The following is a 26,843-nucleotide window of genomic DNA, read 5'->3' as shown; positions in this document are numbered from 1 at the left end:
TGGTTGGTGTGTTTTTGTTTTTTAAATTTTTTTTTATTTTGTATTTAAAAAAAATCACTGGCTGGAGAATTAATGAAACAACTGGGAATGACATCTTGCATTGTGGCCACTCGCTCAATTGTGGTTGAGTTGGTGCAAAACGTGTTGGGGTTGATTTTATTGTTCTGATGCGAGTTCAGCCCAGTGTGGCAAGGGAAAAGTTAACATGGGTAACAAGACCTAACTCAGCTTCAAGGGGTGAAAGTGCTGGGGGGGGAGACCAGGAGCTGATTGGAAGAACCTGTCTGGGAATGGGACAGAGGGAGCATCCCTGGACTGTGCAGGGGACCTGTGGGTAGGTTGGTAGGGCCAGGAGTACAACAGGAGTGATCAGTGGGGCTTTTATTTAAGGGTGGTTTAGTTTCACTCTCACCCCCAAACTGCTAAGCATTTCCGAATTTGGGAAGGTCAATATGAAAAAACTTGCAGTGTAAAGCTGTAGCTTTTAATGTGGACAGTCAAACAGATTCTGTGAACTGATAACTGCCATTAGTGGCTGGGACAGGCTGTAAATTTTAGTAGGAAATAACTAAATAAACATTGGTGAATAACCAGTATTATAATTTCTCTTCTCTTGGTAGAGAGCAGAGCACTTAGCAGAGGTGATGTATTTCATTATCCCCATTTTGCAGCTGAGAAAACAAGACACAGATGTGAAAATACAGGAGATAATTGTTTGGGGCTTGCTTAAGTTGAGACTGGACTAGAAGTCTTATTAGTGCTCTGCGAGTGTCTGAGACTTTCCCTCCCCAGCACAACACTTGACAAGACTCTCAGCAGTACCTGTGTGCAGTTCAGGTACCTCTGAAAGCGTCTTCCTGAGGAGGATTCCTGACGGCTTAGCAAGAGGGCAATAACTACTTGCCTTCTGCTTAAGTTATTATATTGTATCTGTAGGCAGACTTTGTCAAAGGTTGGCTTTCTGTGGGTAAGGGGGACAAAAGTGGTTTCTTTACAAATGCCAACTAGGTCTTTGCGAGCTAATAAAATTGTCAGTAGGCAATACAGTGTGTGCTTAATTTAGTAAGGTTATTGTTCTTTTTTAGAAAGGGTAGAGTTATCCTGGCTTACTCATAATTTATATTTCTGGTGAGCACATGAAGTCGTATTTCCATAAGAGGAGGAAATACTGCTCACTTCCCCTGGCTGATCCCATCTACTCCAGTAGCTAATCTTTGGATTTTTGTTTCTGATGTTGTGCCCAAGTCTGATTTGCCTGGCTCCTACTTCTGCTCACTGGGTCTTGCTGTTCTTTAATGTCCAATCCTTGCTGGCCCTGAGACCACATAAATAAGTCTTTCAGAGGGCTACTAAATCCTGCTGGCGTGCCATGTGTCAGGCAGCGGGTCCTGTCTGTGCCCACTGGCTGATTCACACATGGTGTTATCAGCTCACAGATTAAACCACAATCATAGGCCAGCTCATCATACATTGGAGATATTTCATTTTGACTGTGAGCTCTTTTATCAGTGTTGTGTGTAGTACCAAGTCAAATGTTGGCTGAAGAATACACACGTGCTAACACAGCAGTCTTTCCAACCAAAGATGTCATCTCATCGGAGAGTGCACTTGGATTTGTTTGGCAGGACCTGTTTTGTATAGAACAACAATGCTGTTTATGTTCATGTCTTTGAATTCCTTATTACTGGAATCCTTCATTGACTTTGCATTGTTTTATCTGGAAGCTGTGCCTTATTGATGGGATGTAATTGCACTGGGCATCCTGCTTCCCTCTCAGCTGCTGATGCTGGATCAGTGTGGTCTCCTCTCCATCCCTCTGCATTAGTGTGTCCTGTTGTTGGCAGTAGGTTGGGCATTTCCATAAAGGCTTGAATCAAAACTTTATTGCAAGATTTTGAAGCTGGCTTGGCCATGGGGATAGTTCATCTGACTGGTACAAGTGCATTTTTTGCCTCTTCCAAGTACGGGTGAAAGAATTTATTAAATGCTTTTTTGCTGCATCATTAGCCCTATTTTCACTTCTGTTTTCCAGTGGGGTTATACCACTATTAGAGATCAGTCCATCTTATTTTAAAAAGTAGTTCACTTTCTGTTTTCTTGCAAGTCATGGCTATTTTGTTTTTATCTGATTTGTCTTGACTTCAGCCTTAGTTTCACTTACCAAATTTCTGTACTTCTAGTTCACTTTTTTCACTGTCTGTTCTTAGTTTCCCCCCTTTTTTTGCTGCATTACATTTTTACAGTCTCTTTACCATGGTATCAGGTTAGAGCTAAAAAGGTTTTTTAGCTAAAAACCTTTCTCGAAAAAGAGGAATCATTAATTTATCAGTTATTGTTGTCTTGTATAAATGAGCCTAGAATGTTCAGAAAATTTCTTTCAAGTCAGTTTTTTCCCTCAATTCTCATCAGTTTTGGAAAATTAGTCTTTGTTTTTTGACTCTAGTGAATCTCGCTCCAATAATTCTTGATTGCTGTGGTCATTCAAAAGTTCTCCTGGGATGATCCTGACTGGCTTTGTGAAGAAACTTTCAGCTGTTGGGTGTTGAGTGCACAAAAGTAACAAGGATAATAAAACACTGATGTTTTTTCACACATCTTATATAGGTTGTGTGTATATGGTGCAGGAAGTTTTATTTGCTCTTGAGCAATGTTTGAATTCCCTTTGTGGTGTAAATCAAATAATTCTCTAAGTAGGTTGTAGGCTGTCGGGAAAGGAAATGGTTTCCCAAGTGTTTGCCATACATAACTTGGCAGATCACCTCAGTTAAGTAGTTAAACATCGTGATATTAAAGGAGGAGGTGCAATGATCCAACTCCATGTGCATATTGGTAGATAAAATACTACAGATGCACATCAGTGTGAGTTTGTAGCCTAATGGCACAGCCCTAAGTTGTGTGCTGCTACTGAAAGGTCATTCCTGCCTCCCACTTCTTTATTCCTATTGCTTTTCTTGTTTGGGTTCAGCCAGTTGAGCCCTCTGGGCTGCAGCCTGAGGTACCTGACTTGCCTTGCTGCTGGGTGAGTCTGTCCCATTCCTGTTGAGGTGCACTGCAGGGAGGAACCATCCTTGCTAAGCGGACAAAAGAGAAGGTAAGTGCAGAAGTGTTAGAGGTACAATCTCCTGATCACCTCAGTGCTCTGCACTGCACATGTAGGACAGCTTTCTGTGAGTGGTGTGGTGCACCTTAGCAGGTGATGTGCCTGTTAAAAGAACCAGCTCAACTACCTGGTTTTCATTTAAATTAGTTATTCTCCTTCAGTGTTCATTTTAGCTACCTGTCCCAATAACTCCTCCTTCAACCTTTGAAGCTGTCTCTGCTCATCTTTGTCATATTTGAAGAGACAGGCTTTCACATCCCCTGTATAAAAGGGCATCAGGAAAGATCTTCCCTTTCTCCCCTGAACAGCTTCGGGCGGAGATATTGTCTGTTTTTATACTTACTCACTACAAAGCACATTGCACTGAGCAGCAGCCACCCAGCCTTGCTGGAACAGCGAGTGCTGAAGGGCACATGGACCACCCTGAGTCTGTAGAAAAGCTCTCCCGGGGTCCATGGGCAGGGATCCATCTTGGCTTTTCCCATGGACAGAGCATCCCTGGCAGCCCCCAGGACCTGAGGGTCTCCTGCATTGTTTGAATCCTGCATTGACTCTGTGTGGTAAGAATATCTCTTAATTACTCACTGCTAAAATTTGGTGTTTAATAGCTACTTAGAGGCAGAACTTGGATGGGAAGAAAGAGTCTATAGATAAAAGTTGGTCATTGCTTGTTAATTAAAGTCTGCCTTTTGTCAGGGATAATTAGTGCAGCATTGGCAACAGAAACAAAAGTTCAGACGGAACAGAGCTGAGCTATAATCTGCTTATGTTAGAGCCTGAAATAGCAAAGGGTGTGTTTGACTTGAAGTGCTTGTCCACAGATCTTTGACTTCTGTCCTTATGGGGGAAGGGATAGAGAGCTTTGAAGTGCAGGCACAACTCTAATGCTGAAATACCAAGGTATGAATGAATAACAGAAAGGTGATAGATAGCTTAGAGGTAGAGGTGTGTCTTGGATTCCAGGTGGTATAAAAAACTTTTAGATTATATCCTTATATTTATATCCTGGTTGGAAATCCCAGATACAAGGGTTCATCCAGAAAGAAGCATGCAGAGATAGAGCAACAATTAATGAAATCTGTTTGGTTTTCCACCCAAGAATGTAGCCCTCTGGTCATGTTTCGCTGTATATGTCTGTATATAGAGAGGTCTGCTCTTAAAGCAGTGGGTTTAATTGAGTTCAGCTGAGGTACGCAGGGTCAGCTACTCTATGGCTACACTTGCCCTTCCTGTTGCTCTTCACTTGCATCCTTGGAGACTTGGTTTCGGCTGTAGGCTTTGTCTGTCGAGGGGTGGGTGAAGGATTTCAGTGTAGGCATGAGAGAGCTGGGATGCCAGACTGCTGAGGAATGGGAAGGTCTGTGTAATGCTGAAAGAATTCCAAACATCTTTTTGGTTAATTCTGCTTTTCAGAGGACTGCTAATGTGACTTGATGGGAACTTGCATGTTGAGTGCAGCTTGAGGTTTCTGAAGTATTTCTAAAAATGGTTTTCTGAAGTCTTCCCTAAAATTGCCAGTAATTGTACTTAAGACAACTCAGCAAAGCCCAGTCTTTTTACCTTTATTGTTTTCATGAAACTATTGATAATACCTTGGCAAATACTCTGATACTGAATCTATTTTACTCATAATGAAAAAGAGCCCTGAGCCAATCTGGTTCAATTAAATTTTCTCATTCCTACTCAAAGACTGGGCTCAGTGTACTGTACTGAAAATGCCTTTTTTCATAACAATTGCTTTGATTTCTATAAAGAAAAACATATTTCTGCTGTATTTGCAAATTCTGCAGCAACATTCCTCTGCAAAATGTGCTGGTGTTATTTCCGGGACACCCAGAAGGATTTGGGATGGGAGGTGTTGTTACAGAAGTAGTGACGGTGACTTATAATTGAAAAGCAAACAAACAAAACCAGCTTATCAGAAATATTCATTATATTTGACAATTAGTTTCCATGAAACTGAACTTGGAAAAATGCCTGAGAGGTTTTCATATCCTCTGAAATGCTCCATTACCTTTTTCCTTTCTCTCACCTTCCTACAGATGGTTGTTTTCTGTAGCGGTTGTTCAGGTTAGAATAAAAATGGAAAATTGACAAGCATGTAGGTGGCCTTATCTCTGATGCACATCAACAGAACTTTATTGTTTTCAAGGTATTTGTCCATAAAATTGTTTTTAAGCTGTTAAAATGGTGATGTCAGTGATCTGATCAACTTCAATGGTTTGTTTAGACTGTACGTTCATGACTGATAATGTCAACATTGGAGAATGTTTGAGGGACAAAGAAATGCAATAATGGTGATGAAGGTTCTTGAATAAATTATCCCCAAATGAATTAATAGCTGTCTGCAGTTTCTCAGGAGGCTTCATGATTTTACAGATTGAGATGCTGCTTTGAGAATAAACACTGAGGATACTGGGGAGTATACCATTTTTCTGAATGGTTTTTGGAGGAAAAATCAAAATGCTTCCATTTTTTATGTCATGTCTTTAAGTGAGTTTTGTTGCATAAAATTCTTTTGGAGGAAGCTTTGAATTTTGTGAATTTGGTTCAAGTTGGTTAATTAACTTCAGTGGACTGAAAAGATCTCAGTGAAGCTCATTGGAAAGATTTTAGCCATTGTGTTAGTTTTCTTGACTTTTTTTTCTCATCAGTATTGCTTGACAGCAGTGTTTAGTTGGATTGTTTAGATGAAATTAGCAAGTGGTATGATTTTTTTATAGGTCTGTAGTGTGTTGTACACTTGAACTGATATATAATTACACACTTCATTTTGCTTCCATTTGCCGTCTTTTAACTAATTAGTTACTTGGGTTGCTTTATTTTGCGTTACTTTATTTCCAGTTGATTAAGTACACTCACTTACTTCTCTGAGGGTACAAAATTAAGAACATACTAATTGCACAACAATTTTGGCATGTGTCGATTGCTTTGGTGTCACCTAAGGACAAAGATTTCTCTGCTTACATTGCTGACTCTCTTCTCTGTGTGCCCTGTGGGCAGATGTGTCAGAGCAGACGCTGCGCTCTCCAAATTCTCTTCCTCGCTCCTGCAGTCTAGTCAGAGCTTGTTGGCAGCGTCTGTTGTAGGTACTCGCCCTTGGAAATGTCTTGATTTCAGCTTTTAAATGTTCAGACCTGCTAGTTCGGTGAGTTTGGAGGGTCGGTGGTGGGACAGCACGGTGAGCTCGAAGGAGTGGAGACCCAAAGGTGTCCTGTCCCCAGCAGTGTGAGTTACGCCTGGAAACAGGTAAGCTTCACCTGGGAACTGTCATGAGGTGGGTGGGCAGTAGTGATGTTCTCTGTTGCTGGTTGGAATACATTTTGATAGTGGGTATTGCTGTGACTATAAAATATTTGAGTTTAATATTTATAGAAGCAAATTTCCCCCAGGCACTGACTGTCCTGGAATAAACATGACTTTATAATAAAGTGCTTGCTCTGTGCTTGTGAGCAGATCAAGACGTCCTTTTTTTTTTTTTTTTGCATTTTACTTTGAACATCAGTTACTGATATGAGGCACCAAGTAGGCTCTAACCTGTGCCAGCTAACAAGGGGAAGCCAACAGAAATGAGAACATTACAATTGTACTTTTGTTGCTGCAGTGCTGACTGAAGCCTGAGTGTGTCCAAGCATGTGGTGTTCAGACAAGATACATAACTTTTTTCTGTGGAGTTGTTTTTCAAAGGGAATACTTGCCTTTATGAGCCCTGGGTCTGTGGCCATATCTGAGTAAATATCTTCAGGTGTGTTCTGCCACAAGAGCAGTGACACTGAATGGATATTGGATGTGGAGTTCAGCATTGGTCTAAATCAGGCAAAGGAGAGAGTGAGTTCATTGATCTGTATGTGCTGTCAGGACACAGGGACCTTACCTTGGAATGGGTATCCTGTAGCCATGAGCTTGTCAGATGTAGGAATTGTAATTGATTGGAATGAAAATATCCTTTGGCTAAGGCTGTATTAGAACACTCCAAGAAGTGCCATCATTTATGGGATACTAAAAATGGCAGCTGGTGTTGTTTTGAGATCTTCTATAAATGAAGCATTAGCCCCTGCTTGTCTCCAGTGAAACCACAGTGATTTGGTATTCTTATACATAAAAGAGATAAATAGAAACTAGTGAAGATGTAAAGTGTAAGTGTTCTTTATTACTGGGGCTAGATTTGTATGTCTATTAAAAGAATAAGTGGTACTTAGAAACCTTTACACAAACGTGTTTTTAAAAAGATCCAAGTGTCATGGCTGCAGTTTTCAGCTGTCAGAATTAGTGCTTTTCTTTCTTGAAATGCTTTCTCTTTTTTGTAAAAGAGCTACCCTTGTTCCAGAGGTGGCAGCCTTGGCTTTACCTCAGCTGCTCCACTGCATTTAGCTTTGGATGTTGACTTCCTCTTCATAGGAGGAGACAGCAAGCTACTGAAGTGTCAGTGTGCCTTAAAGAGATTGAATCCTGATTTTAATAGGAGTGTTTGTTAAGATTTGTCTGCTTTTGGTTAAGAAATGTAAGCTACTGACTACTGTGAAAATGTGAGTCGTGAATCATCAACTTGGATATTGTTTCATGGAGGTTGAGGCTGGTCAGGCAGGGAAGAGTTGCAGAGTCAGTCACTATCCCCAGTATCTGCATTGTGTAACTTAGGTGACTTTGTTAAAAACTTAAGATTTCTGTACAGTTGCTCTTAGCCCCCCCCAAAGCCTAATTAGCAATTTGTTTGTTCAGCTCTTACTTGGTTGCATGAGAACCCCAACTTATGGTGGGACAGGCACAGGGGCTGCAGCACCACAACCCCACTGGCTGCTTCAAGTCATGTCAAACAAACTTCACTTTACAACCATGAGTCCATTACCATAACTTCTGGCCAATTCCAGTGAGTGAACCAGCTCCCTAATGAGATAGCTAGTGGAGCTCCCCAACACAGGCTGAACCCATCCTTCTCATCCCTGCACCCCTCCTGCCCAGGCTGCTGGCAGCTGCCTGCCACAGCTGGGATCTGGTGCTGGAAATGGGACAGGATGTTTGCTTTTGTGGAGTGCAGTTGTTGAGGAAATTAAGGGAAGGGATCATTTGAAAGGGCAAGCCAGCTACAAACAGATTAGGTCACTAATATGAGGTTTGTGGGCATACTTTAAAGCACCTTATCAGGAGAGGTTGGGGAGGATGTGCCTCTGATAGCCAGAGGTGCTTGGAAAGCCTTGTTGCATCACGTCTCTTTGGATCTCAGTGCGACGGCTGGGCTTGAGTACAGAGAAAAGGGAAATCTTAAAGAAATCTGAAGAGCTGGTTTATCCAAAGATGTGAGGCTGCAGCCACCTCAGGGGGATATTCGGGGGGGGCTCTTCCTGGCCACCCGAAGGCGTTGCCCACCCTCTCGCATGCCAGCAGCTGGCCTGTGCGATGACAGATTGGGAGGAATGCACAACATTTTTAAGTATCATAAAGCTGGATATCCTTTGCGCAGGATATTTCCTGTCCACAAGAATTTATTTTTCAACAATATTATTGGCAGAAAATCCACAAAATGGAAGCGGGGGAGGGAAGCTTGCACATTGCAGAAGACGAGAAGTTTCTAGTTTTCCTATTTCAAGTGAAGGGATAGGCTTTGGAGAACAGAAAAATACACTCTCCTCCTTATGAAGTGGTAAACCACCAGCATGCCTAGTTGCACACTGAATATGCAATGCTTTGTATTTATTGCTGACAACAGTGTACAGCAATTAATCATTATTTTCCTATAAAAATATGAGACTTGATCATTATGATTAAAAAGGCACCTAATTCCAAAGAGGGCTGAGCCTCAGGACAGGGTAGCCAGTGCAAAGATCTCCTGACTGACTTCCACCAGACTCCGTTGCATGTTTTGCCTCTGTGTTAGTAGTGCATTAAAGCCTAAATCATAAATCAGGATTTGATTGGTGATTTGTTATCTGGTTAATCACATAGTGAAAATAAAGTGTGCTCAGCATTGCTGCCTCCTGCTCCCCCATTGAGGCAGGGTCAGCTGCCGCCGGAGCAGCAGAGAAGTGCTTGTGGCTTCCTGCTAGGAAAATACCTTTGTGAGACTGTTTGTATACGCTTCCTTCTGTAAACTCCAGATAGAATTCACTTGGTTTTATGAATGTAACTGCATGTTCTGGGGTAGCTCTTGCTAACAAAGACCTACAGCTATTAAATACAATGAGAACTTGTTGTTTACTGTAAACTTTCCTTTCTGTGTATGTGTGTTTCTAGCAACAAGTATTTTCATAAAGGATTCATTTGCCTGTAGATGTATCTTGAAGTTAGCAGCATATATTTAGCAATTCAGTAGAATTTGCAGAGAAAAGGCAGTATAGTGAAGAGGTGAGGCATTAATGGAGCACCCCTGTTCCCATCTTCCCTGTGCTAATAAAAAGAGAAGAATTTCGTAGGTGTGTGGCATTCATAGGTTTTATAACTGGAATTTGTTTTTAGAAACATGAGGATTATGGTGTGTGTTAAATTTAACCCATTTTCTCTGCATCCCCAGCACCTAAGCCAAGGCTTCCTTAAAAGAACACTGAACTCACCATGCTGAGGCTGCAGTTTTTGAGACTGGACTAATGTTATAACAGAAATCCAAGTTGATGAGAACATTTTAGTTGTGGTGCAAAAATGATCTGGAATCTTTGGTATGTGGCAGTGGCAGGAGCAGCACTCCCCGGAACGCTGCTCTCTGGAGCGAGTGTGTGGAAGGCTCTGGCATGCTGCGATTCGAGGCTCAAGGACACACTGTCAGTCCACAGGACTTTGCAGCAGGTTAAGTCCAGGAAAGAGGGAGAATTTGAGATTTTTCTCTGACCATTTCAGCAGTTCTTTGAGCTTGCTTATTTCTGAACATGGCTTAAGCATTCCAAAGATCTTAAGATAAATGGAGGTATTTATACCCATTATGTCAGTGGACATAAATAAATGTTTGCATATCTCGTGACTTGTGAGGTGATCTCAAACCTCTGTGATTAGATAGGGGAAGAGTAAGACCCTGAATGTAGCCTACAGGAGTTAAAGCTGCCAAGGGAAGCTTCAAAAGTAGTTACTAAATTTATCATAGTAATGAACAGTACTGAACAGAACCCCCCTCACTTCCATTTTTGGGTCACTTGCATGCCTTGAAGTGCTTTGGATCCAGCAGAGAGTTAGTTCTATCCACCTGTTCCACATGTGCATATTTTACTGCTGATTAGTTTTCTTGAATGTTTTAAAAAAATCTCCTTGTGACATCTGCCTCTTTGATTATGTGTTTTATTTAATGTAAAAATCTAAAATAAAGACTTTATCCTGTTGTCTGCCATAACTATTTATATTTGGGATGGGGAGCTCACTTGCCCTAATTCTACAGTGCCAGTTTGCCAGAGACTAAGTAACTTGATGACAAATGTAGAACCCTGTTACAGTATCAGTTGCAGATCTGACAGCTGGTGTATAATGTTTAACTGCACTAAATCATGTGTTTTCTCATAGTGATCCTTCCTAGAGAGGGAGTAGGGATTTCTGAGAGTGTTTCCAGTCTGTTAGCTGGTCTAACAACCCTGTTGGCTTACCAGCTGAGTAACTGTGCTGTTAGATACCATATTTCTGCATTTTCCATCAGTTTTCCATCAGTTTTGGTTAATCTTCAGGAATTCTTAATCCTTTTACAACCCAGTGATGCTTTAGCATTTGTGCAGTAAGCAGAATGCAGTTGGTGATTTTATGACCCCTTTTTTTTATTATTAGCCCAGGTACTGTCCCTATATAACAGGCAGGAGGCTCAACCCACTAGTGTGTCACAAGAAGTAAATTACTACTAACAAAGTGATTTTGCTTAATTTACCAATTCAAGAAGTGTTCAAAAAAAGCGTCTAAATATTAATGTACCTTGATGTGTTCTTAAATAATAGATGTGTTATAATATGCTCAGTTTAGGTGAGAATGACTTCTGAAGACAAAAGTTTTAGCAAGTTAAGCTTCTGATGAAAATAATAATAAATCTTGTTCTGGACTTCCTTGAACAGAGAAGATGCTGAGGTTGACATGACTTGTAATGGTGCTGAATTTCATAGTACTCATTTCTGAGTTTTTAAAACTGTGGTGGATAATGATGATGATTTAATGCAGAGCTGTAGCACTGATTTATGTATGTTGTACTCTAAGCAGTGGCTTTATGAAGTGTGAGGTATCCCTGTCACTTGTGGGATGGTGAGGGGTGTTCTGTGAGTTAGGTTATTCTTTAGATTATTATCCACGATTTAGATTATTATTAGAGCTTATAACAGCCATGTCCAGGAACACATAAAAATATTAGAGAAAAATCTTATGGTTGTGTTTTCATCTGGGACACTGGAAAAAATTAGTCAAAATTCATAAAGGATGAGGGAATTTCCTTAGTGAGTATCAGGAGGAGGATGAGCTACTGAACAGCTGTTTGGTATTGGGAGGTTTCTCTGCAGCACACACCATTGCTCATCTTCTCATCAGCAGGTTAAACCTACTCTGAACAATCAGGCTGTCTTTCTGTACCAACCTCGAGTTATGATTAGGGACTAGAGAGAGAAGTGGGAGGAGGAATATGTTCACATGAGAGGGAGTAGAAGTGCATTTTACTACATGGATCCATTACTATTGAGAGTGTTTATTAAAATTTTTGCATGGACATGTCATCTTCCTCCCCTGCGCCAAGAGGAATATGCTGTAGTGTCAGTAGAGAATAATATCAGTTAGTTTGAATTATTTTTAATCAGATATTAGCATATCAAGTGATGGAAAATATGCATCCTCCCCTTAGAAACTGGGGAGCAAATGCAACCTGCTTGAATCTCTGGGACCTGTGAAGGCTTTTGCTGGAAGAACAACTGGTGTTAAAGGGTAGGTGTTCGTCACTGATTGACTGTGTACTGTACTGCTAAGGTGGGGATCTGTGTGGGTTCTGTGCTGCTGAAATGTGACTGAACTGGATCAGAGTGTAAATATTAAAGAATTGAGATTGTGCCGTGCTTTCGGTGATAACGCCTGGGTGTTCCGGCTTATTCAACACACACACACTGAGTGTGCCTCGATAGAGCTCCTGTGGGAGTAAAATCTCACTGGGTCATGTGTCAGTTCTATATCATTCAGGTAAAATTGAGCACAACTAAATTTGACTGGGAAAGCTTTTTCATTGGTCAAGTCCTTTGTTAAACCCTGCAGGCAAACTCCTGGGTTTGCTGATGTTCTGGTGTTTCTGCCTCCCCTGGCAAAGAGAAGCTGCTGTTAACCCGCACTGAATTTTTAAAATATATTTATATACATATATATCGTATTTGTATATTTGACCTAAACTTAGTGTATCATTCTTTGCTCCATCAGGACTGATGTGAATTTGTCTTGCAAAAAGCCAAGTGATACGCATGTCCAAGAAAAGCTGGGCTATCAGGACATGTGGTGAAGTGCTTTATATTTATGAAAGATACTGTAGAAAACATCTCTAGAGGATTAGCCTTTCTTGTAGGCTCAGTCTTTTTCTCACTTGGCTTTCCTCTATTTGAGTTATGAGGTGGATTTTCTTATATTTGAAAGACTTGCATATTTTTTTCTCACCTGTTTATTGGAATTTCTTGGGCAACCTGTGTATTTGTGCCTTACCCCCAACCCTCCAAAACTGCTTGCTCTTAAGGTAATTTTCCCCACCTTCATATGCTAACTAACTAAAAGTCTATTTCTTGAAATTCAGGTTTGCTTGGTTCAGGATGCAAAGCTAGCTTTTCTGAAATACTTTTTATTTTTTAATTCTAGCTAGAATTATAGAAATATTTATGGGAGAGCATGTATTGGTTTTTTGTTTTGTTTTTTTTTTATTTCCTTCCAGAAAGCTGAAATCCTGTAGATGGTTGTTGCTGGAACTTTATCACTGTTAAAGAGATTTTGTTTAGAAGAACCCCAAGATAAGCTTTGCTTTGTTACTGATGGTTTTATTGCTGCTAGTCTGCTCTGAGTCTTGTACAATGGATTTACCCCATGTTCCTAAGTAATAAACAGGTTGTTTATGCCAACATGGGAAAGAAATGAAGCTTATCTTCTGAAAATCAGTGGAGTAGAGAAAGAAAAGAGATGTTTTGCAAGGAGTCTGTGGTACTGAGTTGCATTCTGGGTTCCCTGTGCCTTTGCCATGCAGGATGTGTCCCTGTTTGTCACAGCCACGTGTGTTGGTGGGGTGGCGTGAAACACTCCCAGGACAAACACCAACTCAACAACTTTTGTTAGTGCTTTGGGCTGGAGGGGTGCTCAGTGTGGGGTTTGACAGCAGCTTGCCTACAGCAGCACAGGAGCCAGGAAGTTCATGGTTCCCTACTGATCCCCTCTGTGTTGTATCCATGAGGCTGGGGGTCCTGTTACGGAGCCAGGGAGAGGGAGGGATGAACTCTGGTATCTCACACAGCAGAAATAAAAGTGCATTTGTCTTATTAAGTCAGGAATTTTTATTCTTTTGATCAAAACCTACACTCATGTTAAGACCGACGTTCTCATGGTTTGCCGCTATAGAAGATATCTTAGAAAAGGCTGCCCAGGAAAGTGGTTGAGTCACCATCCCTGGAGGGATTTAAGACATTTAGATGTGGCTATTGGGGACATGGTTTAGTAGTGAAATTGGCAGCACTGGGATAACATTTGGACCTGGTAGTCTTGAAGGTCTTTTCTAACCTAAACAACTCCATATTTCTTCCCTTCCTTGAATTTTTTTATATGTATTTGAATAGGCTCTAGTCTCTTGCACTTCTGATGCTTGGTATGCAGCTATGAAAATTAATTTCTTCAGGTGTAACAAGGGAAAATGCAACTTCAGGTATGTGTGACATGAAGCTTGAAAGTTGGTTTACTTTCTGCTACTTGTCCATTTTAAGTTTTTTTGCTTGACTGGAATTGTGTCATTTAAAGGATGCGGAAAGTTGAGTTGCAAGAGTTTAATTGGCTTCATTGGAGCTGTGTGAGCTTGTATCAGTAGGGAAACAGAAACAAGTATGACTGTCCCTTTTTGATTAAATAATGTTTACATTAAAAAATTATTGCAGTATGTGCAGGGATTTACCTGCTTCAACTTCTGGTTCTTACTATTGTCTCATATTATGTGTGTTCTCTCCATAGCTTTGTTTGAGGCCCTTTAATTATTTAAAATTTTACTCTCTGCTGGGTTGTGTGGGTCACTCAGGGCACAAGGGCTGGTTTCCAACACACACGGTGTTTTCCCCATCCCTCTGCAGTCATGGGTGTCTGTCTGTGTCCCACAGACCACCTGAGCTGCTTTCCCTCAAGATTAATTTTTAATGGAAGCCTGCAGGTTAATCCTGTTTTATCCTTAAGAGAGTCTGTGTAGGCTTGGTTGGTCACATCTACATCCTCCAAGGTTTTCAGAAACAAGAAACTCCAGGTATCCACCTGCAGATGTAGTGTAAGAACACATTGTTTTCTTGAAGTTCCTTCTCTTTTTTTTCCTCTTATTTTCCTACCTTCCAGCCTGAGCTTACAGTAACAACAAGCTGTCTTAGCTTCAAAACAGGAGAAGACACTGATAGGATATTTTGGATGATACTTTTTGAAATAAAACCCCCAAAGAACCAGAAACAATAGGTTGCCTTTGTATTCACTCTTTATGGGGTTGTTCCCAGAGGATCCTGTCTGGCAATGGGCTGGAACTGGAAGGTGTGCACTGCTTGCTCTGTGATTAGGAACATTCTCATTGATCTTCATAAATTTTTCATTATGTGAAAAGCAATTAGTATATGGTGTGTTAATAACCTTTCAGTACTGCTCTTATCCAAAAGCTGTAGTATCAAAGTCAATAGGTGAAATATTAGCAAATGTTAATGAAGACTTGTAACTTAGTAATGAGTAACTTCTATAACTAGTAGGATTGGGGTTGCTGCCTTTTGACTGCACCCAGGGTGTGAAGAGCATCCGTTCCCCTGGCCCCATGCCATCAGACTGGCTTTCAACCACCACTGCAGAGCTTGGTGTAGTTTTAAGTGCTGTTGGTTCCCCAGTTTATAATACAAGCTGTCCAGTACATCACTGCGTTTAGTATTGTCAAAGAACAATACCAATTTATTTTTATCGAGAATAATTTTTAGCTTTCCATTGCCTGAATGATTTGGGAGAGAGTGAGAATTAGCTGAGAAGGGTGAGGATTCAGAATTAAGTTGCCTGCAGACCACCTGAGTGCTGGTGACCCCACTGGACTGTCCCTGCTTTATCAACAGAACTTCATTTCTCCTTCAGCCTGTGTTACAAACTGTCCCACTTCAGACAGGTAACAAAACCCAAAGGTTTTCCCTTTTAAACCATTTAATAGGAAACTTGAGCTTTATAGCTGCAGCAGGTGGCATATTCAGCACAGTATTTTCTGTCTACATAAATAGAGATCCTTTATCTTCCTACCTTAAAGAAAACAACCCCCTTTAGTACTCTGTGTTTAAAGATTCAGTGTTTTTGATTCCCTGATGCTTTATTGTCATTGAAGATAAAAATGAGGTAACTGGAGTAGGAAACCTTTCTTGTATGATTCTGGATAGCAGAATTACTCAGAACTTTTATGAAGCAAAGATTTGATTTTGTGTGTGTGGTTTCTTTTTTGTTGGTCGGTTATGGGTGTTTTTTTTTAATTAATTCCTGTCTATCTTAAGCTAAGAGAAGCCTTCATTTTCATGAAGCAGTTCAGAAAAGTAAAAAACCCCTGCAATTTTTACTTTATGTTCTGTAAAAGTGAGCGATAATGTAGCAAAACTTCAACTTCTCCTGATGCTGAACAGTTCTGGAGGGACGGGGTTTGGGCGATGGGTTTTGGGTTGGTTTTCTTGTTAATAATGCAGTTCAAGCACTTGGATCCTGTGAGCACGATGATAATAATGGGCTCAGCTTTCCTCCTACATGAGAAGCTCCTCCGGCAGCCATCCAGAGGTGCTCCCTGGCAGCGGCCGCTCCGTGTGAATGCCTGTTCCTGAATCCTGGGGCTGAATGGGAGATCTCTCCGAAGCGCTTTCCCATAATAACACAATGAGCCACTTTGTCAGCTCAGCGTCAGCCCGGAGTCAGGTTAGCGGTGAATGGCGACAACAGGAGAGTTTGTGCTGCACAAAGGTGTGCTGAAACCTGGCTGGAAGTGGAGTTTGGTATGCGTGCCTTTCAAGCGCTGTAGATTGATATCTTAGATAGCTTTCTTTTTCTTTTCTGGTAGTTTAATTAGTGGTAGAAAAAAAAATCCCCCACCCCACTGATTCCAGTAGATTCCTCAGTGTGCGGGAACTCCAGAAGAGATAACCAAGGTCTTTGTGATATTGCAGAGAGATGATTATTTGAGAGAGCAGAGTTGAAGGGGAGAGTATTTGTTGACAAATGCTATGCTTATCAACCTGTAACCATGATTAATACTGTGGCTATTAAATGGAGGAAGAAAGCAAACAGGTGAAGCATTCCTGTACCTTATCTGACTGGCACTTTTGTGCAAAACTTCTCTTTGCATAGAGGTCTTGCCTATATACCTGGGCACCTGCATGGGTTTTTAGCCCTGATCTAGGGGAGTTCAGTACTTAGTAAAACTATTGAGAGCATAAAGACTTTCCCTGCTGCAAATGTTTATGGGATCAGAGTCCAAATTAACAACAGGTGTAGGTCTGGATGGAAGAGAGTTGTTCTCAGTGTTTCAAGCAAATAACAGGTTATTCCAATTGTGTTTAAGCTTACTGAATGTCTTTGGTGATGGTGTGAATTTTGTTTGCAAATTGCTTTTGTCAGAGTCAATACAAAGTGTAGAGAACCCAAAGAGGATGATCATTTGGTTAGAAAGTGCAGTGTTGTCTCTATTGCACAGAATGACACTCTGCCATTAGAAGACCTGTTTGTGTTGTGGAGTGGAGGGCACTCAGGTCACTGTTGTGACCTGGCCCATGGGGAACCACAGCTGGGAGAGCTTTGTGCTTTCCTGGTGGAAATGCTGGAGAAGATGATGTCATCATAGAGTCGGAGAGTCAGCCTAAAAGATCCCACACCCCTGCCATGGACAGGGACATCTTCCAGTAGCCCTGGTTGCTCCAAGCCCTGTCCAACCTGGCCTTGGACACTTCTAGGGATGGGGCACCCACAGCTTCTCTGGGCAACCTGTGCCAAGCCTCACCATGCTCAGAGAAGAATTTTTTCCTAATACCTGGTTTAAATGTATTCCTGCTTCATGCCCATCCCGTTTGATGTGGGTTGTGGTCTTTTAGAAAAGCACAGAGATTGAGTGCACTTGGTGGTGTGTTGTACACTAACAATTAATCAGCATCCAGAACTCTCTAACTCAAATGTTTCTAAGAGTGGACAAGGAAGAACAAATTAGTTTGAAATGTTAATTGCTGCTTGCATTTTTGGAAGTGCATAAAGTAATTTCTGTTTAAAAAAAAAAGGAAAAAGTTTGAAGTAGTTGCTATTTAAAGCAAGTTGTGCCAGAAAATAACACTAAAAATTCATGGCAAAAATAATTGGGCACTATTGAGCCAGAAGAGTTAAACTCAGTCTGTTGCTGCTTGGAAGAAGTGCTATGAAATTGTGTGAGAATTGTGTGCCTGAAAATCTATTTTTGCATTTTCATCCCTCCAAAGTCCCCTTTATCCGTTGTGATTAATACGGAGGAAGGTGAGGAAAGGAAGGTGTGAGAACAAAGAGGGAAAGAAATATAAATAGAAAAAAATTCTAACTTAATTTTCAGATTGAACAAAAAGCACAGAAAACCCACATTGTGAGAGTGAGTGGCATCCAAGTTGTGTCTCTGTGCAGCTTGCTCCTCTGGCAGTAATGCAGGCTTTTTAGCCATGGTGTGTTTGCATGTTTTAGTATTGATTTTGAGCAGCAGATGAATTTCCTGCTCTAATACTACTTGCAGAAGTGAGAAGGCTGTAGAACCATTGAATTAGCTTGTCTGCCTGTGGCTTTCTGCTCAGCTGTAGCTAGTATAAGCCTAAAAAGAATTTTGGAGATGTGTTTCATCCCAGTGTGTTTTATTTCCTCAAATCTAGTTCCATTAGGTTTTCACACAAGTACAGCTGCCTTCAGGCACGTGCACACCCCGAACGTGGGTGGGGTGGGAGGAGGGCAGATTGGCTTTTCCTGCATGAGTTTTCACAAGATTTCCCCCTGGAAAACCAGGGGGAAAACCCCTAGTGGGGTGAAGTTTTCCTTTGGTAAAAGACTCCTTTGTGTGCCAGCGTGCTTTATTCCAATATTTCATCAGAGCTATTATCTTCTGATTAGTTGTACTTGCCTTGTGAAATAAGACACTCCTGCACGATGCCGTTTGACCTGATATCCCCATTCCTGGTACTCATTTCTGGTACGTGTTTGAAGTTCCTTGGTTATTCCATTCCTTCCTAAGGTTAGGCTAGGAACCAGTTCGTAAGTTTTTCTGTTCCTGAATTACAAACAGTTCCTCTGAGAGAGATGCAGCTGGTTACATTGCAGAATGGCTGTTTATGATGATGGAGTTTCAAGCCTGAAAACTCGAGGTCAAATTTTAGGTCTAAATAAATGCAAACTACTGAAAATCATTGTATCATTACCCTATGGATTGCTGCCTTGGGAATCTCACACCAGTGTGGGGATAAAACAAGGCTAACTTTCCTTGATCCTATATAGTATTGTGACTACTGCTGATAATTCCATCTTGAGAGATGGAATGTACCAGGGACATTGAAATGTGTTGTTATTTAAAATAAACTAGAGGGGAATAAACCCACTGACTAATTGCAGTGGTTAAGTTTTGAGAGGATGTTTATGCTTTTCAGCTTGCTGGAGATAGGATCCAGCTACTGGTGTCCTTTTGTCTGTAGTGGCAGAGAGCAAGCAGCAGGCATTGCACTACCTCTGCATAAAATGGCAGTGGCTCTTTGGGTACATATTCCCTTTAATCTGTTTTCTTTTGTCATAACAGATTTTTATTTTATTTCTTCAAACTTGTTATGAAGAAGCTCATCTGTTTGGATGCTTCCAAATTAATCTACCGTGTTTGCAATTAAACAGGGAAGGAATGTGTTCAGGTTTCAGTCGCTCTTCAGACGGATGTGATTTAACTAAACTAATGAAGGCACAGCAGACAAGACAAATTCCAGACTGTTTGTGCCTTGACCAACCATCTGTGCACATACCTCCAGGTACTGCTCATGTCTCAAGAGGCTTTTCTACATGAACAATTATTACCACTCCTTTTTGAATTGAAGTGGCAAGCTATGGCAGGAGTCTCTTGAAAGCAGCTCTATTTACTGCTCTGCTTTTCAGTGAAAATATAGTTGTTATGTATATTTTAATTAATCTTGAATTTCAACGTGTGCTGTACAAAATACAATAGGCAAGCAGGGCAGCGTGTGAGCTCTTATCTCTTGCATGCAAACACCAACATAAACTGGAATGTGCAGAAGGATCAGTCCTCATTTGGAGCCTTCCTGGTGGGTCATAGACCCGTATTAAATTCTTAGTGTTTGAGTACGTGTGTGTGCAAATAAGTCTATATGTACATATTTTCTCTGTACATACTAGCTATTTTTTTCCTAGTTATTTTTCTCTCTTATTTAAAAGCGTGTTCAAAATATCTCTGAAAAAGCACCAATTTCTTCAACTATACCATAATCAGCAGTGACATGATTTGACATAGCAGACATTGGCTTCTGTGAAAACTGAAGGATTTTTTTTTAATTCTTACTGTATTTCACTGTGTGTCTTTTTCAAAGTGAGTTTTCTTCTAGAAATACCTGAATCTTTCCTGGTTTGGGGGCTTGTGTTTCTAGAGCCATGTGTGACTTCTCAGTGGTGCCAGGTGAGACTCCCTCTGGCATGAACCTGTGATTCCATATGTGTTTAACCATGGCAAAACTATTGTAAGGAGGTCCTACTTCCTCTTGTCCTGGTTGTCACACCACAAGTGTTTCAGGGTTGGTGAAGGGCAGGTGATGGGGGAACCCATCTCTGTTCAAATTAAAAAAAACTTCGCTGTGGTGACCAGTGACAGGACCCAGGAGAATGGCCTGAAATGGTTTCAGGGAAGGTTTAGGTTGGATATTAGAAGAAGGTTCTTCAGAGGGTGGTTGGGCACTGAACAGGCTCCCCAGGGCAGTGATTACAGCACCAAACCTGACAGAGTTCAGGACGCATTTGGATACTACTCTCAGGCATGTGGTATGACTCTTGGGGATGGTCCTGCGCTGGGCTAAGGGTTGGACTCGGATCCTTGTGGGTCTCTCCTAACTCAGCCTAGTCTGTGATTCTGTAAAAGGGTTAGGGCTGGTCATGCTGTTGGTTTGCAGGATGCGGATCAGATACCACAAATCCTTCTTTCTGTGGTCAGAGAACTGCCGGTTTCTGAACATCCTCACTGCAGAACGTGGTTTGTCCCAGATCAAGCCAGGGAAAATGTCTGGTAGAGAGGAGAAACAGTCACCTCGTAAGTGACTGCTGGTCATTAGCTCAGTTATATCAACAGACTTTGGCTTTTCATGTCACACCTGAACTAGCTTTTCCCATGGTTGTAAAGTACCAAGGAAGTTCCTGCTGGGTTGGGTTACTTTTCCGGTCAGTGCTTCAACCACTGTGCAAGAGATCACTCAGTGCATACAGAATTGTAGGAGAGGGGCTCATGTTTAACATCTATGTATGTAATGGTAGAAAGGAGCTACTGTGTAACCCTCTGCATGCACTGTCTGTGTATGAACTTCATGCTGAAGTGGTAAGGGTTTTTCCTTAGGCTGGAAAGAAAATTCGTCCTTTTTAAGTTTATACTGTGTGCATTTCAAATCTCTTCTCTAGTAACACTAGGATTGAAGGAGGAGTAGCTTCTTACTCTTTTCTAATCAGACAGGATACACGTAAGGAAGCACTGCATGAATGAAATGTGTATTTAGCACTGGATTTTTGTTGCATATTAAATAATTTAGAGTATGTGGCTCTGCTCAGTATTGGAAAGCTGTCTGTCCTCATTGCAGTACAACTTTTGTAGTTCCAGATGATTGTTATAAAACAGCAGAACACTTTGTTCAGTACCTCTTAATGGTCTGCTGCAGGGAAATAAAAACTGAGCCTTTGTGGAGAATGGTCACAGGATTGAATATTCAGAACTTCTCTTGTTTCTGCCAGGTTCTCTGAATTTGTCTGCCATAGCTGGAAGAGGTTCCTTGGCATTGTAAAAGACAGAAGGTAGGAAGAAAATCACAGAAAGAAAAATGTTCTTGGCTTTCAGCCCCATTAATAGCACAGATAAAACCTTCTAGGAAGAGTAGAATGGGGTATCTTGATGTGGTTCGTGCTGCTTTAGGAATTTCAGGGGAATTATGACATAACCTGTTGGGTCATGTTAATTGACCATACATGGACATGGGGTTTTGGATAGTTACACTTTGTTCTTTTGTGTGTTTTAATTTTCTCTCCTGTGCCATGTGCAACTAATTTATGTATTAGTAATTCACATATTGAATTAATTTAAGGAAACGGAGTCATCTCAGGGATCAGCAGAAGGCTGCAGTACTGAACTAAAAATCAGGTTTGCAACAGTGACTTGAAAATGTCAAATGATTTGCAAGTTTGATTTGGGGACAGAGGCATCAAACTTATGTGGTTATTTCTTTCTTGCTCTACAGCAATATTGGAAACTGTGATTTCCATACTCCTGGAGGTAACTATACAAGGAGATGCAGCCTCTTGCTCCATGTTGGCGTTGCTGTGGTGTGTCCCAGCCAAACCTAGGGAATGTAGACGTACAGGAAATATCTTTTTAAAATTTAAATATAGTCAGCTTTCTAGACAAAACCCCAAATTTGAGTTAGTACCTGAAAAAAAAGCTGTGGGTTACTATTTGGCAGTTCATATTTTAGCTAAGGAAGAGTTCTCATATCCTGGAATGTGACCTGGATCTTTGAGTCCTTGTCTGGTGTTTTCTTCCATCAAAGAATCTGCAGGAAAAATAAACTGCTTGTATTCAGACCTCACCTTCTTTGTATTAATCAACTTTGCATCTGCTGAGGTGGAGGAACACTAGGTTTTATATATGTATGGCCAAACTTCGCGAACGAAGATTTGGGAAGGGCTGTCCCCACGTGGGTGAGCCCTTCCAGCCTGCGCAGTGGATTTTAGGTGAGGCTCAGCGTGCGCAGAACTGGCCCCACCGTTTAAGTCCTGAGGTTCATCTGCCATGGCCGAGTGAGCTTGGACAGTGTCAGTGAAGTCCTACAGCACCTACAGAACCTACAGCACCCAGCATTTCCCAGGAGGTCTCCCATCCAAGTACTAATCCGGGGCTGACCCTGCTTAGCTTCTGAGATCTGACGGGATCGGATGTCAGGGAGGCATTTAACTGCCCACTAGGTTTTAGGAGGGACATGAAAGGCTATAAATCTGTTTTAAGGAGGATGAACGAGCAGATAAGCTCAAAAAGTGTGTGAGGCCTGTTTCCAAAGGGTTTGGCTTTGGAGTGAAGTCTGCCAGTCTCATGGTAGGTGACTTAACCCTACCTGGAGTGGAATACTGCAAAAAAAACCTGCCAGTGGCTGTGCCTTGTAGCCAGTACTGCTGCTGGCATCATCTCTGGTGGGGTTGTACCAGACCTGACAAATACAGGAAGCCCTTTTTATCTATTTTTTCTTATTTTTTTGCCTTTCAAGTGAGGCAAGTGTAGACACAGAAATAGTGACAAACCATTAATAAAGCAAAAGGAATGTAGCTGTAAAATTTTAAATAATGACAAGTAACAAATAAACGTCAACGTATTGGTTGTTGTGTCTGGAATGGAAATATTACTAGGAAAATATGTAACTTCCAACTATGGTCTGGCTTTTTTTTTTTCCTTCAAGAAAATAACATCAGTGTGATGCTTAAACTCTGTTAAAGCTGGGGCTGTCAGATTTGAATTAAATGAACATGTAATTTTTTGGGGGGAAGTGGATGGGGGATGCTGCTTTATATGGGTTTGAAATAGTTCCTATGAATGTGTTCTTTAAAAATAGTCTGTATTTATAAATGAATATATACATATTCGCACACAATACCTATAGATACAACTGGCTATTGACTAAATCAGTCAGTTTCCACTGAAAGCTGCTCACTCCTGTGTTCTCATTGGTGTTCAGTGTTGAGCTCTCTCCTTTTCTTAATCCAAAGCAGTTAAGAAATGGTTCAAAAACTCCCATGTTCTCTTCTTCCTTGTTAAACAAGCAAAACACCCAACAATTCAAGTTGTCCTGCCTTACTCCTTCCCCTCCACCCCCAAATCCCAACACCTGTGAGTATTGGTTTGGACTTGGATCTTTCTCAAAACCTTGCTTTACTGTGCAAAAATGGGAAGCAAAAGCTTTAGGAAGAAGCTCCAAAACTTCAGGGGGAAAATGTGTTGAACAAAGCTTCTGGTCTGTCAGACAGATTTGCGTAGCTCATGTCATAGTTGGGAGTGACTGTGCCAGATCAGAGAGCTTGATCCTCTGAGCCTCAGGAGTGTTGGTGAGGGTCCTTCTTCCCTACTTCATGGCTGTGTTATTCAGGGTGGTGGTGACAGCAGGAGTAAAATACTACCAAGCTCTGGGACAAAGCAGTTGATGCAGGCAGAAAAAGGGACTTGAAACCCAGCTGTGCATGTACCATCTGCCAGCCACTGTGTCTCAAGCTTCTCGAACTTCTGTCCTGTAACTGAGTCTTAGATGAAGAGAGGGATTTAATTTATGGGTGGATGAAAATACATTGCCTCTGTTTATACATTGGTGAAGTGATGATTAGAAAAGTGGTGCTTTCATACAAATAAGAACACTGCAAAGAGCTGTTGTGCTAAATTTTGTTCTGAGTTAAATTAATATGCTGGGCTTGAGCTGTATGACTGGAGGTGACAGGGCCAGGCTTGCACATCTTCTGAAAAACAAATGCACTTTTAGTTTTCTGAATCTACATAGATGTGAAGAGGTCTGTGTGATGACAATGGAAGAATAGATGTGATTCAGTCCATGTGGGCACTGCTGTCACTTTTAAATGACACAAGTGGTCCTTGTCGGGAGCTGGAGGAGCAGCTCCTCTGGTCTGGCTGATGTTCGTGATCATTAAGTGGCTGTGCAGGTGATGGGATGGTGATGAGCTCTGGAAATGTTTGATGAAAATGAAGACTGTGTGTCAACTAAACTCTCAATTTAGTTGTTATAAATTTAAAAAAAATACATTTAAAGCCTGGCAGCACCTCAGGGCTGAGTAGGTACAGAGGTGTGAGGTTTGCAGGATGCTGTGTCTTTGGAACCACGTGCTCTAACCCTGGTCAGGCTGGCCCAGTCCTTCATTCCCTCTGGAGCAAATGAATTAAACTCCTGGTTTATAGTTCCCATAACACTTTCCTTGTGAGCTGGGATTTCACTGTTGCTCTTTGCCAAAAGTGCACCTTTGTACTCTGGTGATCTTGTGCCAGGTGAGTACCTGGCTGTCACCTGCCACCTAAGTCACAGCATATTTTTTCTAGCTTAAATTTGGGATGTATATGAAGTTATTCAGGAGGACTTGGGGATTCTCTGCCATGAGGAGTACTAAGGAGGCTGCCTGCTCAGCACTGGACGTGTGAGGTTGCTTTGCTTAGGAGTTCTTCTGCAGAGGTCTGGATAAACTCTGTGATGAGATTGTCCATTTTAGCTACTGGAGCTGGATTATTGCCCCATAAACCAGCATGATGGTACCCTTAATGCTGAATTAAGGTTTGTTTTTACACAGCAGCTTCTCGTGGTTTTAGTGATGCTCATGTATCACATCAGTTAGCTGTGAAGGGGGAGGCTGTGTTGGAAGTGATGTGTGATTTTTCACAAATCCTTAAGTGAAATCGTCATATTCTGTTGTTCTCTGTCTAGCACGAGGTGTACAGAGCATGGGGATGTGCTGTCCCTCTTGTTCCAGCAGGAACCTTAATCCTTTGGATCATGATTAAATGGAAGTCAGCATCTGCTCTTTGTGTTGTAGTGGCAGTTCACACTCTTTACAAAGCCCTAGAAAGAAAGTAAAGTTGTTTGCCTTTGAAGTGTGTCTATTGAGTGAAATAGCTGTAACATCTTAACCGCGTGGGTGATGTAGTTCGGAAGCTGTGGTAGCAAACAGGATGCTGATTTTTAGGAAAACAGCTCTCTCCAAGTGTCTCAGAACTTGCCTATTTCAGTGGTGAGGGCTGAGGATTTTAATCATGGGAAAGAGTGGAAATCTGGCCAGTTGGTTTTTAAAAGTCTTACATGGAAGCTTGACTTGCCATGCTCTTGATCTAACACTTAAAAGCTCTTTCAGAGTTTCCATATGCCATCCTGGTACAAAACCAGGGCTCCTGCTTAAGTTGCTTAATGGCAAAATAACCTCCTAAAATGCACGTGGGTTTTTCAGGTTCTTTAACTGATGTTTTTCTTGCAGGAAGTCCGTTGAGGAAAATTCTCCATGAATGTACGTCACAATGATGATGACCGACCAAATCCCGCTGGAGCTGCCGCCGTTGCTGAACGGGGAGGTGGCCATGATGCCTCACATTGTGAATGGAGATGCAGCACAGCAGGTCAGTGAGCTTGGCAAAAATTGACTGTTTTAAATGAATTACTTTTGGGCCAACAAGGGATTTCTAAGGCTGGGAAGGTGGCTTTCCTTAGCACTAGGATGGGCGGAGTATTTCCTGGGACATAGAACTCTGCCTTTGCACTGAAAAGACATTAAAAACAATGCTTGAAGTGTACCATTAAATTGAATGTGTTTATTTGCATGTGTGTTCATTGAAGTAAAAATAATGTTATTGAAATAATAGCTAAAAGTGCTGCATATTTGTGGGCTTTGCAGAAAGGTAGTCTTACGATTTACTTGTGCTAACACTTGTCCAGACATCTTACTAGTATGTGATGAGATTTTAAGATCTTAATAAGGCTGAGATTGGAAAAAAAGGGAAGTAGGAAAGAAAGGGGGAAGAGCAGTGATGTTTGCCACTCTTCACTTACCTGAACATACTGATCCCAGCAGGCCTGTGTATTACCCTGTGCTTCATTATAAGATGCAGATGTGAACTTTGAGTGGGTTTTTGAAGGAAGACAAGTTTACAGTTGCTTTATATTTTTCTGGGAGGTACTCTCTAATAAGTTTGATCAGAGGTTGGTAGAATGATCATAAGATCATAATGATGCCTTCATGCTGGGATACAGCCTGGAGGTTCGGGCTGGTAAGGGGTAGGTTCCCAAACGTCATTGGGGTTAAAGTTTCTCTATGTAGAACATCTATCCTGGCAAGTTTTCTGTATTACTCAATTTCCTTCCCTCCTGATGTGAGACATTTCAGTGAAGTATTTTGATGAAGGTAGAAGCAATCTGTCCTTGAATCAATATTAAATGTCATCTCTTAACTTCTTGTTTTACTTCCAAGCTGCATTTTGAGCTAGAGCAACCTCAAGAGAAAGAATAACTTTTGCTTTCCTTGTAAGCTTCTGAGTCTGCTTAGTTATCTGTATTCTCATTGTAATGTAGATTTTCATGACTGTGATTGTCTATTTTTATTAAGTCATTTCTGCACAGTGTGATTTGACTTGAAAAAATAGAAAATATTTTAATGGCTGCGTTTACCAAGTGTAATATTAATATGCTTAAGCAAAGGAACAATCTTATTGATACTGAGTATGATAATTGTTCTTTAAATAGACCCTTTCCTCCTTGCTGGAAACCATTTTTCAGATCAGACTGTCCTGTAGGTTCTTCTGTATTACAGAAAGAATAAGCAAAGTGTTCTGAGCCCTCCT

At 41.2% G+C, this 26,843-nt stretch overlaps 1 protein-coding gene across 4 annotated transcripts in view; it reads left to right on the top strand.

The window, feature by feature from the left end:
* FNDC3B (fibronectin type III domain containing 3B) overlaps positions 1–26,843 on the top strand; it is a 189,863-nt gene that overhangs the window by 13,539 nt on the left and 149,481 nt on the right. For 2 of the 4 annotated variants that reach the window (XM_071566299.1, XM_071566295.1), the window contains exon 2: positions 25,487–25,625. In XM_071566299.1, the coding sequence (XP_071422400.1) occupies positions 25,515–25,625 (111 nt within the window). In that variant the 5' untranslated portion in view covers positions 25,487–25,514. Of the gene's footprint in view, positions 1–6,267; positions 6,350–21,217; positions 21,278–25,486; positions 25,626–26,843 lie in introns of those variants that run through there. The other 2 variants (XM_071566297.1, XM_071566298.1) reach the window with 2 other exon arrangements.

This window comes from Pithys albifrons, chromosome 11 (assembly GCF_047495875.1).
Source record: "Pithys albifrons albifrons isolate INPA30051 chromosome 11, PitAlb_v1, whole genome shotgun sequence".
Taxonomy (NCBI): Eukaryota; Metazoa; Chordata; class Aves; order Passeriformes; family Thamnophilidae; genus Pithys; species Pithys albifrons.
This window is presented reverse-complemented; position numbering and strand designations above follow the sequence as displayed.